Below are 17,807 nucleotides of genomic sequence, written 5' to 3'. Positions count from 1 at the left end.
TCCAAATAGCAAGTATCAGTGAGGAATATAATTTCCGTATTAATTTCCTATGCTAGCCCTTGTTTTAAGTGATATTATTATAGTAAAGATTGTGGATTTCGGAATGATAATTTCATTGTTTTTTTGTTTTTTTTATATGTACAAATATTTTAAGTTTCTTTTGTTAATATTTAATTTAGTTGCCCTCGTCTGGGCAGTAGGCCTGTTTAAAATTATTGCATAATCTAATACTGTAAATTTGCGATTGCTTTTTTTTGTTTTTAATCACTTTTTTTATGCTTATCAGTTGATAACAAATACTGTGACTGTTTTAAAATGTTTTTAATTAACATCATACGCACCGCTAATATTTGTCCTTACATGGTAAGCTATAAGTAAATTCATAATATATACACATTAATATACATTCATAAGCATGTGCACACAAAGATGCACATCTTATACTCGTCCTATAAACCTTACATAAATACAAATATAATATATATTCAGACCCATATGTAAATAAGCTTATGTGTCAACACACCTTTATGTATACATTTATAATATATCATTTATATAAATTTAAATATCAGCGACTGATGTTGCCGTAGTAACTTATGGTAGAAAAAGAGATTGTTACGACGAATGTTAATTTCTAGAGTAATCAAAAAACAAGTTGCAGACTATGTTTTAGAAGAAGCTAAAATTAAAAATATATTAAAATTATTATTTTATATATATATATATATATATATATATATATATATATATATATATATATATATATATATATATATATATATATATATATATGTATATATATATATATATATATAAATTAGGGCGTCCCAGCTGCCCCACAAAACTCAAAATTTGGTCGTGGATAGCTGTTCAAGTTTTTGGTAAGGCGTTTGGGCCTAAAAACAACGGCTATTAACTTTTTTCTGCAATCTGATCACATGAGTTAGCACAAGCGACATAAAGTTTGATACTGTGAAAAATATACATTTTTCGTAATAAAATCTTATGGATATTTATTTTATCTTTGTTTAGTTTTGTTATTTAACTAACTTTGATTATTTTTAAGATTACTAATGATTAATATATAATATAAATGTATCATAATGGAAACTAGACATAATGATCGATATATATAAATGATATTAGGGACCACTCCTGGTATCAACGACAATGAAATCAAGGGACATAAACTATCAACAAAGAAGCAAGTAATTCTTTACCTGCTTGCAAACCTTAAGGGTTTAAACTTTAATGATGCATTATCTCTTACAATTGATAATGTCCTGAAGCATTATTCGAAGTCAAATATCCCTCTAATAAGTGGAAGAAACAACATTGGCAAAATGATTAAAGAAGAATATAATGAATTAATGAAGTTAATGAAGTACGATGAAAATCGAAGACATTTGGATAACCCAGGAATCAAGATATTTATGTCAACATTAGATGCTACCATGAAATTTTATAAGAAATCTGTTCTCCAAGATATGGAAGTTCAAAAGCGACATAAAACATCAAAGAAAAAGAATCCATCGATGCAGACATTGCTTTCATGCAAAGCATGATAACTGATAGGAAATGATAGATTTCCACCCTGTAACATATAATACTTTAAAATAATACTTTGAATACTTTTTAAAAGGTTTACATAAAATACAATTTTTTTAAAACGGTTTGGTGAACTGGGGTTATCTTTTGGCTAAAACTCTTTAAAAAAGTTTTGTAATTAAATTTTAGCCTTAATTATGTATATTTTTATGGTGTTAACTTAGCCGGAAATTTTCTTGTAATATTTTCTTGTAAAATTGATGATAGGAGTGTGAGGAATAACATTAGTAATACTAAGATGAATTCATTCGTACATTTGATGATATCTGTCTGCGGAGGAGATGTTTCAAAAATAAATCTAAGTTCCAGTTCAGCCCATCGATATCGAATATCAGTACTGCCCCATATCAGCTAACAAATAAAAGACAAATGGAATCCATCTCCAAAAATGGTGGTACATTGGGACGGAAAACTAATGGCTTCCTTGGACTGCAAAGACACCGATGATCGTCTACCTGTTTTAGTATCGAGAGTAAATAGAACTAAACTTCTTGGTGTGCCAACCCTTCCAAGTTTAACAACAAAAGCTGATCTGAAACATGGTAACGTTGTTTCTGTTGCAATAAAAAATCTGCTTGTAGATTGGAAATGCGACAAAAACATCATAGGCATGGTCTTCGACACAACATCCTCGAATACAGGTTAGGCTTTATCATAGCGATTATTTATTAAATTTTGTGAAATGTTAATAACTTATTAAATTTCAAATTAACAAATCATTTTTGCACAAACTCTAGGATTACAAATACTGTGGAGGTTTTAGTAATGGACTAATTGTAAGGCTATTAGGTATAGTTTTGTTAAAGAATTAATTAATTCACTCTTTACATCTTAGGATAGCATAATGCAGCATGTGTCTGCCTGCAGAAAGAACTAGACCGCCCCTTGTTGTGGTTTGCATGCCGCAGGCATGCAGGAGAAGTCATGCTAAGCGGCTGTTGGGATTCATTAAATATAGAGGCTTCCTCTGGTGCAAGCATTCAACTTTTTAAAAGGTAAGCCTAATGTTTTAACAACATCATTGAAAAAAAAGATCTTTTCAATTGATTGAATAGACTTGTTCTAATTAGTGATAATGATTATAAATTGTTGCAGATTCAAGAACCACTACTTACAACTTCCACCAGTTAATAAAGCAAACTTTTACTATCCTGAACTTCCTAAAGAAACTGAAAAGGAACAAGAAAGCTTAACAAATTGCTTCCGTGAATTCCTAGCGTTAGATTTCACTCGAGGGGATTACCAAGAACTTATTGAACTCAGCCTGTTATTAGTTACAAAAGGATCCGAACCTCAGAAGTTTAGCATGAAGCACCCTAGAGCTTTGCACAAAGCAAGATGGGTGGCAAAACCTCTGTACACTATGAAAATAGTATTATTGTCCGGAAAGATAATTGAGCAGTTTCCCAATTCAGAAGTTGCAACCAAAAATCAAATCAAAAAATTTTAACTCTTCTGTGTGTTTGCTGTAAGTGTCTACGTACAATGGCAGATTAAATGCCCACTTTAAGCTGATGCCCCAGTCAGCAATTTGATTTTAGTCAAGAAAGTGAAACAGTTTGCATACCATGATTCTATAATTGCTGGCAAGGGAATAAAAGCTCTTAGCAGACATAGTTGGTATATGAATGAAGAGCTTGTTCCATTGGCTCTTTTCTCACAAATGGTATCTGACAAAGACAAAGAGAGTATGAGGCTCCGGCTCATACTCTCTTTGTCTTTGTCAGATACCATTTGTGAGAAAAGATTAAAATTTAAATATATAACGTAATCTTCAATTTGATTGTGCTGGCTCAATTTTTTGAAAATCATAAAAACACATATATTTCCGTTGTATATATGATGAAACACAGTTGCAAAATTTTGAACAACGGTTTTGCAAAAAGTTGGGGCGGCTGGGACGCCCTAATATATATATATATATATATATATATATATATATATATATATATATATATATATATATATATATATATATATATATATAGTGTTTTAGATTCAGGTCTTGAAAATAATATAGTTTTTAATAGAATGTTAAATCCAGGCCCGCATCCCAGCGCCGGCAAGCGATGGGCCTCCTAAAGAAGTTATAACATTTTTTTATTTTTTGCCTCCCAACCCTACAGAAACATGTTGGAAGTGTCGTATAGACAGTGTTAAGGTCATACGCTATCAGGTGACTTACAAGAACTTTGCCAGATTCTTACAGACTTGAAAATTAAAAGTGACGCAACTTCTTTACACAACAGCTTTTTAGCTACGGAATTTTTAACTGGCTGATAATCTGGTGTAATTTAATCAACAAAATCTTTCAAATAACTGATATTGTAATGGATATAGTTTTAAATAATCTAAAGCAACTTATAACTTTTCTTGAAGAATATTGTTCTTCAGGTTTTTAAAGTACTTTGTTTGTAGAAAAAGATTATTGCAGTAAGCTGAGTGTAAGCTTCGAATTCAAGAAGGGTAGGGTGAATCAGTGGAAAATCCTGTGAAGTCAAATTTTTAGTAATTATTTGTCTTGTTTCCTTAAAAAAGAAGATTTAATTATTCTTAAACCATACTGATAAGTTTGACTTTTTGCACAATGCGTGGACTGAAAAAAATGCCACAAGAAAAACCAATGGTACATTACATGAAACTTCATTATAGCTTCCAGGATCAAGAGAAAGATGAAAATGGTATTGAAGGCATTAGCTTTTGCGACAAATTGAAACATTTTAGCAATGACATCCCAAGTCAATGTGCAACTGTTCCTGATCGTCAAAGAAATGGACATTTCTAATATTGTAAAAACCTTTGCTTCAAAAAGGTCTAGAAAATTGTAGTTACAGATTAGTAGAAGTGATATATATATATATATATATAGAAAATCTAGATTTTATAATATCTGAATTTTATCCTAAAAACAAGTGTAATTAAACCATGATTCAGTTCTTTTAGTAACTGAAATGCATCATAAGTTGTTTAATTTAAGAGTAGGGCCACTGCAAATATCTCTTGCGCAGGGGCCGACAAAACCCTGGTATGGCCCTGATTAAATGTCTTTGACAAATGAGAAGGTTTGGGGAGTTTAAAACTCATGATGCAAAGTCCGTCCAGTATTCCTCTGACACACTTAGTTTTTAAATCCAAAACTGGTTACCTTTGCACTTGTTTTTCCAGATTACCTAGATTGAGAGGCAATTATTACAAAACCTTTCTTAATCTCCTGGCCAGAGATTTAAACTAACCATCATATTATGGATATTAGTGTACTGAGTGATCTGAACTTCTCTGAATCGAAACCTCCCAGTTTGATTTCCTTTGGCAGCCCACAATCATACTGTGGGTTGCCAAGGGAAAACAATTTTTTCAGATTTGTTTTCCTGATATATTTTCAAAATAAATTCCGCTGAAGTTTTTTTGGAGTACATGTTAGTATTATGAAATAAATCTTAAAAAAATAAAACTAAAAAAAATAACTTAAGTGTATAATAATTATGAAGAATTCATCATATTTAATAACTGACACAATTTGAAATAGTTTTAAACTTGTAAACAATTTATATTGAAAGGCAAATAAGACATGCTGTTTGCCTTTTTTAACACTTGCAAATAAAATTAGAGTTAACATTATGAGAAAAAGCTGGTCACACAAGGTTTAAAAAAGCTTGAATAGCAAAAAAAAAGTCAAAGAAACGTTTTTAAGATCCTTCGGGGTTAAAAGTGGTCCAATTTTTTTTTAAGTAAGCCTAAATAAAAGTGTCTTCTACAGCTTATTCCAAGGTGTTCTTCTCAAGCTATTTTAATGAACTGAACCTGAAAAAGGAAAAAAAACATTTTCGCATTCTAAGTCCCATATCATGGTGTTAGTTTAAAGCTTTAAACTTGCATCGACATGCTTTTTGACAAAAAGCTTTTGTCAACCGTAAAATATGGGATCATTTTTTTCCTCTGGAATAACTTTGTTGGATACGTCTTGTGGTCACAGGTAATTACAACTCAGTCCTTTCTCTTACTGTTGGTACTTAGGCAACACGAAACCTAAAATGAAAGAATGCTGCTGCCTTCTATTTATTTTTTTAGACCCCCGAATGTGTTTGCACAAAATGTTAAAACATTTTAAATTGACTTTCATATTTAGACATAAAATAATTAAGAATAACAATAAGGTTAAGGCTTGTATGCCTTCAGCCCTCGCGGCACTTTCTTTAGGGACGCCAAACTTTATAAAATGGCTCTACTCACTAGAGAATTACATTAAACTTTTTTTACTTATTAACATTTCACAAACAAACTTTAGTTAGTAGAACTAGTTTTCACTTTCCTTTTCAACACTAAAAATTTAAATATTATGCGACATATGATGGTGCTATAGCATTAATATTTTAGTTGAAAATTCATAAAGCAAAAATTTTAAATGCTTCTCCTGAAATCCAATACTATATTTGAATTCAAAATGATCCAAATGATAAGAGTAACCTATAGATTAACCAAAAAGGCCATGGTTTTGATGTCACAACGCTAAAAATATGGTCGAAAATATACTTTTCTTGAACTTTGAAAGCCTTTCCTTAAAAATTTTGAAAACAACTGACCAATAAAGCTTCAAGGTAGATTCAGCATCCTCAAATTAACAAAAATCATATGTTAAAATAAAGAAAAAAAACAAGTTCATTTCTGCCGACTAGTGGTACAAAATATTTGGATTTCTCTAACTTGGTTCTTCTCTTTGTGAGCTGATGACAGGATTGTTACCAAAAACACATTAAGAAAATCTATGTTTGTGGAAATACGTGATTTTTTTTCTAGAATGACATTCGCGAAACTACCGAAAATCTTTAATGCGGGTTTCTTGAGACTCTTCTAGATAAAGAGATTTTGTCTAAAGTAAGCAGAATTATGGTTTTAAAATTTTTCTTCATTTCTTCTAAACGTTGTTATACACCAGATTTTTTTTCGCCATATATAACTTGGTACTTTTTTTATATTCAAACGATAGCTAATGTGTAACAAGCACTTAACAACGAATCCACGCAAGCAAAGTAGACAATCCAAACGTGTAAAATTCTGTGTTAAAACAGAGGCCTTTTAATTCACTGTTCATCATTTTCAGAGTCGTACACTACCCATATCCATACCAAACTATCCCTATCCATACCAAATTCCCATCAGGTTTGTACCCATCTTACCCCAACCCCATCAGCTTTGTCCCTATCCCCACTCCATCCCTATCAGGTTTTTTACCGTAAAATATTTTTCAACCCCGCAGTAATTACCTCGGTAACCGCGGTATTACCGCATTTTCGGTTACTGTGTCACTCTCTAAGTCGCACTGCATATGCAACATTTTTGTTGATAACGTGTGTCAGTCAAAGCGTTGCATATTTTTCCATCAATCATTAAGAGTGTAAGGTCGTATTTAACAGTCATTTCAGATTCACCACCTATTATAAGTGCTGGAATAAGTTGTGATACTTCTTTTAAAATTTTATTAGCTTCTAAATTAAATTATTTCCTTTGAAAAAATTGACTAAATTGGTTGGCATTATACTGTAGATGAAGACCACGGATTTTTTCAAATAATGATTTGTCCGTCACTCAATCTCAATAGAACAAACGAAAATACATAGATATGATAGGGTGGAAGCATTTGATGTCCTGCTTTTAATGATCACTTTTGCTTCTGTTCATTAAAATGACTAATATATTTAGAGCCAATGTAATAAGCTGATATCTCGTCACAATTCAACTGCCAGCAATCACAAGTTACGTTCCTTGACTTTAATTTTTCTGATGATACAAAACTTTTTCTAATTAAAACTGATAGGTTTCTGTTACTCAACAAATGAGTAGCTGCTTTAGTAGCTTTAGTCAACGAATTGGCACCTCGTTATTTCACTAGTTCATCTGTATAATCGTACGTGATTTTGAAGCATAATTTTGTGTATATCAGAAATTGCAACTTCATTCCCATGGTATTTAAACTGATTAAAATTTGTTATTTTAAGATCTCAGCATTTAAAAATCTTATACCAGATCTTATATAAAAGTAAGCAAGGTCGCACAGGACTGTCTTACTTTCATTGTAAAAAAATACATACAATACCATATATCGAGGAAGCCCTTATAACCGTCCATCGCGAGCATTGCTTTTATGGCTCAATACTAAAATGATATGATGTAATGTATAAAAAAAACTAACGAGAACGGCGTATAAAATAATATGGTTTTGTAAAATGAAATAAAAATCTGATTACTTAATTTTTTTAAAATGATTTTTGAAAGTGTTTTACACATATATTATGGAATTGGAAACTTGAGAGTTTTATTTTGTTAAGCATAATGTTTCTAAAAAAGTATCTATGACAAGACTTGTCTTCACTTGTTCCATTATCTTTCCTGTGCTTTTGAGTAGGTTAACTTTATAAGTCATTGAGGTATTAGTAATTGAGGAACTTTAGAAAGCAGACATTTAACAGGTGTATATAAGTAAATTTTATATCTATGAGCTTTCTAAATTTTAGGTTTTATGTGGCATACCATACAGTCTGATTATAGATTTCTTATAGCATTTATGCCACTAAGTAAAAAAAAGTTTATAAAATGTATTCACTGCCATCTGCAATAATATTATAGTTTTACAAATTTGATTAAATTAGTATCATAGTTTATACTTTCTAAACTCTAACTTACTACTTGAAAGTTGTAACCTATCATCAACACTGTTGCTACTAGTACATGCTTGTTAGACAAGTATAAATAACTTGTTTGGTGTAAGCTTACCTTCTATACAGATGTTGCTGCTTGCAAGTAGAAATTTGATACAGTTGCTTTTACACAAATAAAAAAATCAAAGTTAAGATAAATAATACATGTAAGAATATTTTATATGTAGGTATAAGGTTGAAAAAGGAAAAAGGAAGCTTGCTTTTTTTTTTTTAATTTTTTTTTTTTTTTTTTTTTTTTTTTTTTTTTTTTTTTACATAAAAAAAACACAACCTGAAAAATACAACAAAAATATTGATTTTTTAGTTTCTTTTGATTAATTTGTAATATTTACATGTTTTATTAATTAAATATATCACATTTTTAAAATATAACATTTATATAAAATAATTCACATTTTGAAATAATTATTCAGATATTTATCCCCATTTGTTTTTCTAATGTGGTAATGTCAGATTATTCTATATTTGTTTAAACAATATATTACTGCTTGCACTGAGTCTGTCTGAGTGTAGACCAAATTCAGACCAGGAATATGCATGTTCATGACAAAAAAAAAAAACAGGTCACATTTGGGTTTCTGCAATTCAGTCTTAAGAGCGTATATAGTACAAGTTAGTACTCTGTTTTTCTCCAGACTCCTGATAAGATGTCTGGGATTTTTTTAGCTATTGATAATTAAAATGTGAACCGTGCCTCTCCAACTTTTGACAACTCTGCAAAATTACCTATGCACTTTCAAACTGGTGGAAGTGTATAAGTAGTTTTACAGAGTTGTCAAAAGTTGCTAGTAAAGTTTTGAGCTTATCATCAACAAAGTTACTTTTATTGGTTGAATTGAATTCCTTGTTACTTAGTTTTGTATAATGAATAATGGCAGCAAATAATTCTCTGTTAAGAGATCTTTTAGTCCTTATTCTCACATAAAATTAGCTGATTATAAAGATTGATAACAGGGCTGGAAAACTAGTATTTATTGTGCACAAATTAGCCCTTGAAAATACTGGAAACTTGTCAACAAATCAAAAGGTAAAATGTTTGAAAAGGATTTTATGCCATCCACATCTGGGAGAAAACCCCCTGCTCCAGTGCCACTATCACTGTCACAAAATCCATTTTTAGATTCTGATATGTCACAATTAGATGTTGCTGATGAGCCTAGTGACAGTTACAATGCTGAATGTGAAGTTAATTAACCAAATATTTAATTTAGCTCTTCTTTATTCAACTATCTTGGGATATTTTGTACTTTATTTGTAATTTTTGTTATTTGCTGAAATTTTATTACTTCTATAATGTAGTTAAAATGTAATATTTTTCTATAATGTGCTTTTTTTAAAAATGTTTAGACTTTTTGGTTAATATATTGAGTGTATTTTTGTCATATTTCAAAGTATATATAAAAAAAGACAAAATGTCTCGTGGAGATTTTGGTGGTGGGTATCAAGATTTTAAGTCAGGAGGTGGGTAGAGTTTTACTTTTCTTTGAAATGTCTGAAGCATTGTTTGTTGTTTTTAAATCTAATCATAACTATATAGGTTATTCAAATGTTCCAAAAGATGATAACAGTTATCAAAGAATATCATCATCTGTCAGCAATAATATTCAAGTGCTCACTAGGAAAGGTATGCACTTTCATTATATTATATCTTTTATGAGGTCTGTTTCTGATTTGATCTTATGGGTTAATTTTCAGTATCCTAAGCTAATCTTGACCCAACCTTAGCATCACCTAATACAACATAAAAATGAAAAAGACTTGAAAACTTGCTTTAATATAGGAGCATATAGTTACAGTGGTGAAATTTCCCCACCTTGAAGCAATAGTTTTAATTATTTGGTTTTAAACAAAATATATTTAGTATGCTGTTATTTACTCTGAATTTAATATTATTTAGTTGCCTCTATCCAAAAAATGGTCAATCAGATAGGCACTTCTCAAGATGTACCAGAATTATTTGAACAGTTGTAAGTTCATCACCTAAATTTTCTAAAATACCAAGATTAGGTTTACTTCATGAACACTCTGAACACTTTTCTTTCATTACTTAGAAATTAGATGAAGTTGAGACATCAATTTTAAATTTTGGTTTAAAAAAAATATATATTTTTTTAGGCAAAATGATCAAAAGGATGCTAATCAGATAGCAAAACAAACCTCAGCACTTCTTAAACAATTGAGTCTCTTAGAAACTGGTAATTCAATAGAAGCGGTAAGTATTTGATTTATCAAGTTTTAGACTTAAATGAATTTTGTATATAATTTTATTGTCATATGCTTCCTGTGTTTTCAATTAAATACAATTAATGTTGTTAAAATTATTTCTCTTTGTTGTAGAAGCAACGAAAAATACAGCAAGAAAAGTTTCAAGAGAACTTTTCCCTCACCTTACAAAATCTTCAAAAAGTTCAGAGAGTGGGTTAATATTTCTTTTAAAATATTATTTTTTAATATTACAATATTACATGAATCATTGGAAATATTTATAAGGTTGTAATACAAGTTTATAAGTTACTCATAAATGTAAACAGCATTTAAAATAAAAACTATTAAAAATATGTTTAATCTTTTGTTATAAAATTGTTGATGTGTATTGAATTAAATTATTAATAGATAGTTGAGTCATTTTTTTTACAGTTAGCTGCTGAAAAAGAAAGAGCAAGTGTGCAGAGAGCCAGAACAAAGTCTATTGAAAAAGGATATGGATATGCTTCTGTAAAATATATTATTATTTTCAGATATGTAAAATAAAATAATATTTAAAATGCTTCTTTTTTTAAAAAAAATTTAAATTAAAAGTGCTTTTATTTTAAATACTTTTAAAGTTATTTATATTTTTATAATTGCTCTTATATTATTATATTTTAGGAAGATAAAGATACATTACCAATCAAGGCCTCTGGGTATTTGTTTACTACAACTTTATGATTTTGAGCTAAAGGAAATTAGGGGATTATGCTTTTAAACTAAGGGAAAATATGTCTAATAAATGTTTTACATATCAAAATCTGTAATACTTTTACTAAACATACTTTACTAAACATGTGTGTTTTAGGGTTCAATTACAAGTACAACAAGAGGCTGAATTATCTCTTGAGATGATTACAGAACGTGAAGATGCTTTACGGCAACTTGAAGTAAAAAAACTACTTTTTACTTTGATTTAGTTTATTAAAAAGACTCTTAAGAGCCCACAAACCTCAAGAGTAAAATCAGTACAGTATATATTTTGATCGATATTTCATTTGATACTGTGTATAATTCTCATTATAAAATTATTTTTTATTTTGTTATTGTAAAATTATATATCTTTATTTCATAAGAATTTCATATAATCATTTATTTTTTAGTCAGACATTATTGATGTAAATGAAATCTTCAAAGATTTAGCAATAATGGTACATGAACAAGGTGATGTCATAGGTAGGTGATTTTTTTGAAAGCATAAAACATTAAAAAAAGTCTTGATGACCTTTATATTATGTAATTAACAAATTTTTAGTAAAATGCTGTAAGGAAATAAGTTTCCTTTTTTTTTTATATAGACAGTATTGAAGCTAATGTTGCAACAGCTGCAATTCAAGTTGAAACTGCCAATACACAGCTGGAAAAAGCTAAAAACTATCAGAAATCTGCCCGAAAAAAAAAATGTGTTATACTTGTCATATTAATAATTGCTGCAGCTGCTATAACACTCATTATATATTTTTCTGTAAGAAAATAAAAGGTTAATTGTGTAATAAAGTTTAAGGTGGTTTTACCAGGAAGGCAGATGACTTACTTATCATAAAAAATTGAAAAGTCTTCTCCTTGATTTTTAAAAATGTCCGTCTCAAAAGAACTTTTCTTTTTTATTCTTATATTATCTTCTTATTTTACTATGCAGTATATAGTTTTTTTACAATTATACAGTCATTAAGTGTATGGCTGTTTTTTTGACATTGTGACATTACATAAGATGGCAATGAGTATTTTAAATGTTCCTTTTGATGTTTTTCTCTTTTCTCACCTGTTTATTTCTTTTTTTTCAGTGAAGCTGTTCCATTTTATTCAGCTTGAATGCTAATATAAAAATTGCAGTTATTATAATTTTGTTTAAATACATTTAAGGTGTTTTTTTTGTATATTTCCCCAAAGCATTTGTACTATAAATATTAATTTTTTTTTATTACTAATATAAAAAAATTTTTTTTTAATGTTTTTGTTGAGTTTTTGTTCTCAATATTTTGGAAAAATTTAAAGATCTTCTGAACTTAATCTTAAATCAAACAAACTTCTATATAAGAAAAATTCTAGTGAATTATTTTTGCATCTTGCTCTTATATTATCTTTATTGCTGTTTTTCCTTTAAAAAGGAGAATATTACTTTTGTGTTGATTTTTCACTTTGTGATCTAGCAAGTCATTGATGATGTATGAAAATATTAAAAAGAATAATGATAAATTAAACTTGAAAAAATTTTTGATTTCAATCTTAGTAATCTATAGCAAACATTAACAAAAGTTTTTTGACGAATTAATGTAAAAGTTGGTACTAAATTTTCATTAAGATGATTACTAAAAGGTTGATTTAAAACTATATTTGATAAAGATTTGAAATTCTATTCCTAAGATCTCTTAGAAAATAAATACTGTTACATTTTAACAATTACAGTAGTTTAATAAATGAAGTTTTTTTTTCTTTGATATTTTTCACTTTTTTTTTTTTTTTTTTTTTTTTTACTTTTTCACAAAGCAGGTTAATGGATAAGTTTAATGAAAGCTCACTGGATGCATTTGCAGCATTAGTTCAAGGTGCTGTTGTTTTTGTCGACAATTCTGTGGCTGAGTATTTGCATTGGAATAATGGTGTAAAAAAGTTATTGGCTTCTGGTGCTTTAGCAATAAAAGATATAAAAAACACCAAAGTATTTCTTTTTTTTTATGAATTTTTAATGCCTAAATTTTTTGATATTATGAACAAACTAGATAATTATCACATAGTATGCAAGTTATTGGTCTAATCAGCTTAATAATTAATTACAGGAGTGCTTGGAGTCTGAAACTAAAGCTGTATTTGCTGTGTCTAGCAATTTGCATGGTTCAATTTCCAAATATATGCAGAGAATTATCCAGAACAGTGATTTTCATTTATGTTTTGTTGTTTCTGTTTTAACAGATGAAATACACCAGTTTTTAGGAGGAAATTTTAGTGAGTTTACTTGTAAAATGAAACTATGGATGAGGGATGAGGTAATTTTACATTTTTAAAATTCTTTTGTATGATTTATTACACAAAATTTCATTAAATAGCAATAAGTGTGTTTTTTCTTTAGTGTGGGTCAGTACTTGTTCAGCATATACCACTTTTTGCTATATCTGTCTCAGAAAATTTGTTCATAACAACAAGTCATAGCGGGCTTTTTCCACTATTGCCTTCTGATGTAGCAAGGTTGCAAGCCTTTTTACATAGTCAGGTAAAGGTATTGGTAATCTATAAAGCTGTTATAAAACTTGCTTTGTTATCAAAAACTTTTCAATAAATTTCTATTTTTTAAGGGGAACAAAAGAATATTTAATCATTTGGGAGAAATCGATGGCACTTCCCTGCCACATAATATTCAAGCTCAAGTTAAGGTTTGAAAAGTAAAACTTGCAACTTACTTGCAACATAAAATTGCTTTATTTATGTTTTTTTTTATTTTAATTTTGATATATTTTTTCAAGTCATTTTGTAAAACTTTAATATTTTTTCTTATTTTTCTTTTTTCTGCTTTTTTGGATTTTTTTTGCTCTTAATTAGTTATATTTAGATGCTTGCAGCTTCTTTAAATGCGCTGTTTGAATCAATGAATGTTAGCGAAGATTGCTATGCAGTGGGCCACTTTAGCAAGATAATAGCTAGTGAGCTTGCAAATATGCCACAGGCAAGAGGAAGAAGGAAGGTTAAATTTATTACTTAAAAATTGATTTGAGTGCTTTGAAAAAGTTACTTTTATTGGTTGAATTGAACTCCTTGTTACTTAGTTTTGTATAATGAATAATGGCAACAAATGATTCTTTTCTTTCTTTAACTGTATTTGATTTTTAGTTGGTTTTTTTTAATAACAGATAGCGTCATCTCGTGCCTCAATAGTCTTTATTGACCGCACCCTTGATTTAGTTTCTCCAATGAGTCATCAATCTGAGAGTGTCCTTAGTACTATTTTTGAAATTTTGCCTCGCTTGAATCACCATAATAATGATGTCTCTATTGATATGAAAAATCTGTTTGCTGATGGAAAGTGAGTTGAAATATTCTAGTTTTTTTCGACACCTAAATAGTAAATATCAGATTTCTAAATGTTGTGAATCTTGATTAATATACAACAGCATGGTATTGGTATTAACTTTAGCTGCAGTGAATTCCATGTGAGTTGTTTGCAAATATATATTAAATTTTGTTTGTTTTTGTGTTTTTATTTTATTATCTTTTTTACTTTTTTAATGCTCACAATCAGTGTCACTCCAATCACACTATTTCCTGGTTGTCTCTCTTATCCAAATCATTCTCAACACAAGGAACTTTTATTGGTTCTAATCAATCAATCAAAAAAGGTGAAAAAAGTATTTAATTTTTTATTTGTTTTAAATTTAAATTTTTGTTAAGATTTTTGCTTTCTGTAATGAAATAAGTTTCTCATATAATTTTCATAAGAATGTATCTCATTTGCTTTTCATAGGAATGTATCTCATATGTATGCAATGAATTAAAAACAGCTCTAAAAAATGAAAGTATTCCACTTCCTGATGATTGCTCTCACTCATTGTCCACTTTAAAAAAGTTGATGGAAAAGTTCAAGTAAATAATGTTTATATTTCTAAGTTAAAATAAACTGTTGAAATAGTTGTAAAACAAGCATAAAGTATACAGAATATGTTAACTGTCTTTTTCATTGCTATAATTCTAGTGTAAACAACTAAGTTGACAATAGTATCTCATTTTCTGATTATTTAGGTGCAACATTCTTTTGTTTTACAAATATGGATGGTTGCTGCAACCATGCATGGCTCTGTTAAATGGTCTTACTGATGAAGAAAATGAACATCTTGAAGAATTGCTAAGTGCAGAAAAGGTTTCTTAAATATCTCTCTTAATATTAAGTTGTTTGATGTTATCTCATAATAACATCTTTGTTGACAGTTACAGGTTACATTTTGTTACATGGTATTTCATCAGATGATTCTTCTGCCATAGGTCATTTTGCTTGATTTTGAAGAAGAGTCATTGAGTAGTAATCCATTTAAACAAATATTGTCTTTATTGTCAAAAAAAAAGAGTCGGTAATTTTCTCTTTTGGTTTCTTCTGTATTGTTTTATTTACTATATTTTAATGCATAATATTTATTTTATAATTCATTCTACTAAACCATTTAGCCAAATAACTGTTATTAGGTTTAGTGTAGTTGATGCCCTCATGTTGTGCTTGCTTGTATACTCAGCTCATAAAGATACTCTGGTTTCTCCATTAGCAGAAGAAGAAACACTAAAGGTATCTAGCTTTAAATCAATTAGGTGTTGTTAAATCTTTTGTTTTTTTGTTGTATTTTTATAACAGATTCTTGCTTTTCTTATAATTATTTTTTTATCTGCTTTAAAAGGAAGCACTCATCAGCATTTTAACAGATGGAGAGCATCAAGAAGATTTGCTTTTCTTTATGGGTATTTTGTAATTTTTGTGTTTTGTTATTATCTCTGGGTTAGTGTTTTTATTTCTGCTGTTAATTCTTATGTAACTCTAGTTGTAGTACTTTCGGTTTTTTCTAGTTTTAATTTTTGTCTGTGTGTGTTTTTTTAATTTTTTTAGCATTTTTTTTTTTAATTTTCTTTTTAATGATATTATTTGATTGCTTATTGTTTAATTTTAAAAAAAAAACTTTTATTTTCAAAATTTAGGTGATCTGGATTCGAGTGAGCGACAGATACGCGTTCGTGTAGCTGATATATTTGAAAGACTTCGGGGTATTAGTCAAGCCAGAAAACAACTGCAACAATTCAAGTATGATAATTTTTTTGGTTTCTTTTTTCATTGTCATTTATTGAGAACTTGACTTCAACTGATATTGTAGTTATTTCCTAGGTCTCTTTTTGTTAAAACACCATCAGGTTGGGAATATAAACCAATAGTTAAACAAATTGTTGAGCAGATCTTTGATCCTACAAAAACTGACCTAATTGACATTGAGTTTTGTTCCCATGGCTTCCGAGATTTCCTTAAAACTGGCTTTGGGTGAGTTTGGGTTGATTTTTTTTGTCCCTTTTTAGAAGTTTTCAGATTATATTTAAATTTGTTTTTTGATTTTTCTTCAAAAACTCTTTTAAGTAGAACTAGAGAAAGGAAAACTGATTGCATTGAGATTTAGCTGATATATAGATTAATCCTAATCTACAAGAATCTCGTGAAGACATGTTGATTAAAGATGCTAACAATACTTAAAGCTATTGTGTTAAATTTTAGTAACTAAATGCTTCCTTGAGATGACTTCTACGGCTTATCTTTAGAAGCGGAAGATAGCGTTAGGCGAAATATTAACACAAAAATCAATTACTGATTTTCTACCATAAAAAACCATTGAAAAAAGGAAAAAAGTTCATAAAAGTAGGCTGTGAAAATCTAATAAATCAACATTTATGTGTTTATTTTTTGCATAGTACTTTCATAGTTTTACTTAATGAAGTGTCTTCTGAATAAATTTCCCAACTCCACTTCAATCTGAAACCTCTAAATTCTAGAAAAGACATTGTTTTTTTTATGCTTTTAGAATTTTTTGTATAAGAAGTTTGTTTTAAGAACTTTTTTTTATCAGATTTTTCATGAACGTGAGTAAACCTCGACCAAGTGATCATCCTACTTTATTTCTTTTTGTTGTTGGAGGAATAACTTGGCATGAAATCAAGTGTTTGAAAGACACGTTAAATAAAATGCGTCCTACACAAAAGGTAATAAGAAGTATTGTCACGAGTAAATAGTTAATTCTCTGTTTTGTCTATAAGTTTACAGTTGTCCTTGGTCATACTGATTACAAACCCAAATGTTTTTTTTAGGTTGTCATTGGCAGCACTAAAATTATATCATGTACCGATGCATTCGAGCAAATACTATGCACGGACAATCTATTTATAGATATAGACACTTGATTTTACAAATGTCGTCATGAAAATTCGGTAAATGTAGTAAAACTAATTTTTTCATCAGATCGTAACAAATAGGTTATGAAGAAAAAAGAAATTGTTTTTATATTTAAAACCATTCGAGATTTGAGTTTGTAATTTATCGATATTTACCGTAAAATTTATGTTCTAAATAATTTTGTATATATTTTTATATAACGATTTTAATTTTAAATATTTATTTGCTTACTAAAAGTAGTAAAATAATATTGACATTAAATTAGCTTGCTAGTTGCTTTTTTATAAACTGAAAGAATAAGTTGGTAGTTAAGCAAAGACGCATGGTTTTACAGTAAT

General features: G+C 28.9%; 3 protein-coding genes across 8 annotated transcripts; all 3 read left to right on the top strand.

The window, feature by feature from the left end:
• The first annotated feature begins 1,053 nt into the window (after nt 1-1,053).
• Nucleotides 1,054-3,289, top strand: LOC145193984 (uncharacterized). 3 transcript variants are annotated; one of them, XM_090079557.1, is made up of 3 exons: nt 1,054-2,249; nt 2,444-2,603; nt 2,704-3,289. In XM_090079557.1, exon 1 carries the CDS (start codon nt 1,137-1,139, stop codon nt 1,563-1,565), a length of 429 nt encoding a protein of 142 aa, XP_089935683.1. In that variant the 5' UTR covers nt 1,054-1,136; the 3' UTR covers nt 1,566-2,249; nt 2,444-2,603; nt 2,704-3,289. All 3 variants share the same exon structure in this region, with proteins under 3 accessions (XP_089935683.1, XP_089935684.1, XP_079927677.2).
• Nucleotides 3,290-9,644: 6,355 nt separating this feature from the next.
• Nucleotides 9,645-12,425, top strand: LOC145185282 (syntaxin-7-like). Its single transcript, XM_090079354.1, has 10 exons — nt 9,645-9,782; nt 9,859-9,945; nt 10,219-10,288; nt 10,437-10,533; nt 10,659-10,736; nt 10,959-11,036; nt 11,190-11,224; nt 11,377-11,458; nt 11,672-11,744; nt 11,867-12,425. Exons 1-10 carry the CDS (start codon nt 9,734-9,736, stop codon nt 12,043-12,045), a joined length of 828 nt encoding a protein of 275 aa, XP_089935480.1. The 5' UTR covers nt 9,645-9,733; the 3' UTR covers nt 12,046-12,425.
• Nucleotides 12,426-13,014: 589 nt separating this feature from the next.
• On the top strand, nt 13,015-17,568 carry LOC145191775 (sec1 family domain-containing protein 2-like). 4 transcript variants are annotated; one of them, XM_090079351.1, is made up of 16 exons: nt 13,017-13,227; nt 13,346-13,552; nt 13,636-13,776; nt 13,859-13,936; nt 14,113-14,244; nt 14,411-14,583; nt 14,800-14,896; nt 15,022-15,140; nt 15,297-15,414; nt 15,537-15,622; nt 15,735-15,831; nt 15,941-16,001; nt 16,236-16,338; nt 16,420-16,569; nt 17,147-17,279; nt 17,385-17,568. In XM_090079351.1, exons 1-16 carry the CDS (start codon nt 13,063-13,065, stop codon nt 17,475-17,477), a joined length of 1,953 nt encoding a protein of 650 aa, XP_089935477.1. In that variant the 5' UTR covers nt 13,017-13,062; the 3' UTR covers nt 17,478-17,568. The 4 variants fall into 4 exon arrangements, 3 of the variants coding, with proteins under 3 accessions (XP_089935477.1, XP_089935478.1, XP_089935479.1); XM_090079352.1 differs by having other exon boundaries at nt 13,859-13,945; XM_090079353.1 differs by lacking the exons at nt 13,017-13,227; nt 13,346-13,552; nt 13,636-13,776 and having other exon boundaries at nt 13,863-13,936; nt 14,123-14,244.
• Nucleotides 17,569-17,807: the final 239 nt, after the last annotated feature.

This window comes from Hydra viridissima, unplaced genomic scaffold, assembly GCF_058129835.1.
Source record: "Hydra viridissima isolate aposymbiotic clone 2 unplaced genomic scaffold, HvirCarnegie_v1 scaffold_2, whole genome shotgun sequence".
NCBI classification, from domain to species: Eukaryota; Metazoa; Cnidaria; class Hydrozoa; order Anthoathecata; family Hydridae; genus Hydra; species Hydra viridissima.
Note: the sequence above shows the minus strand (reverse complement) of the source record. Positions and strands in the feature narration are given on the sequence as shown.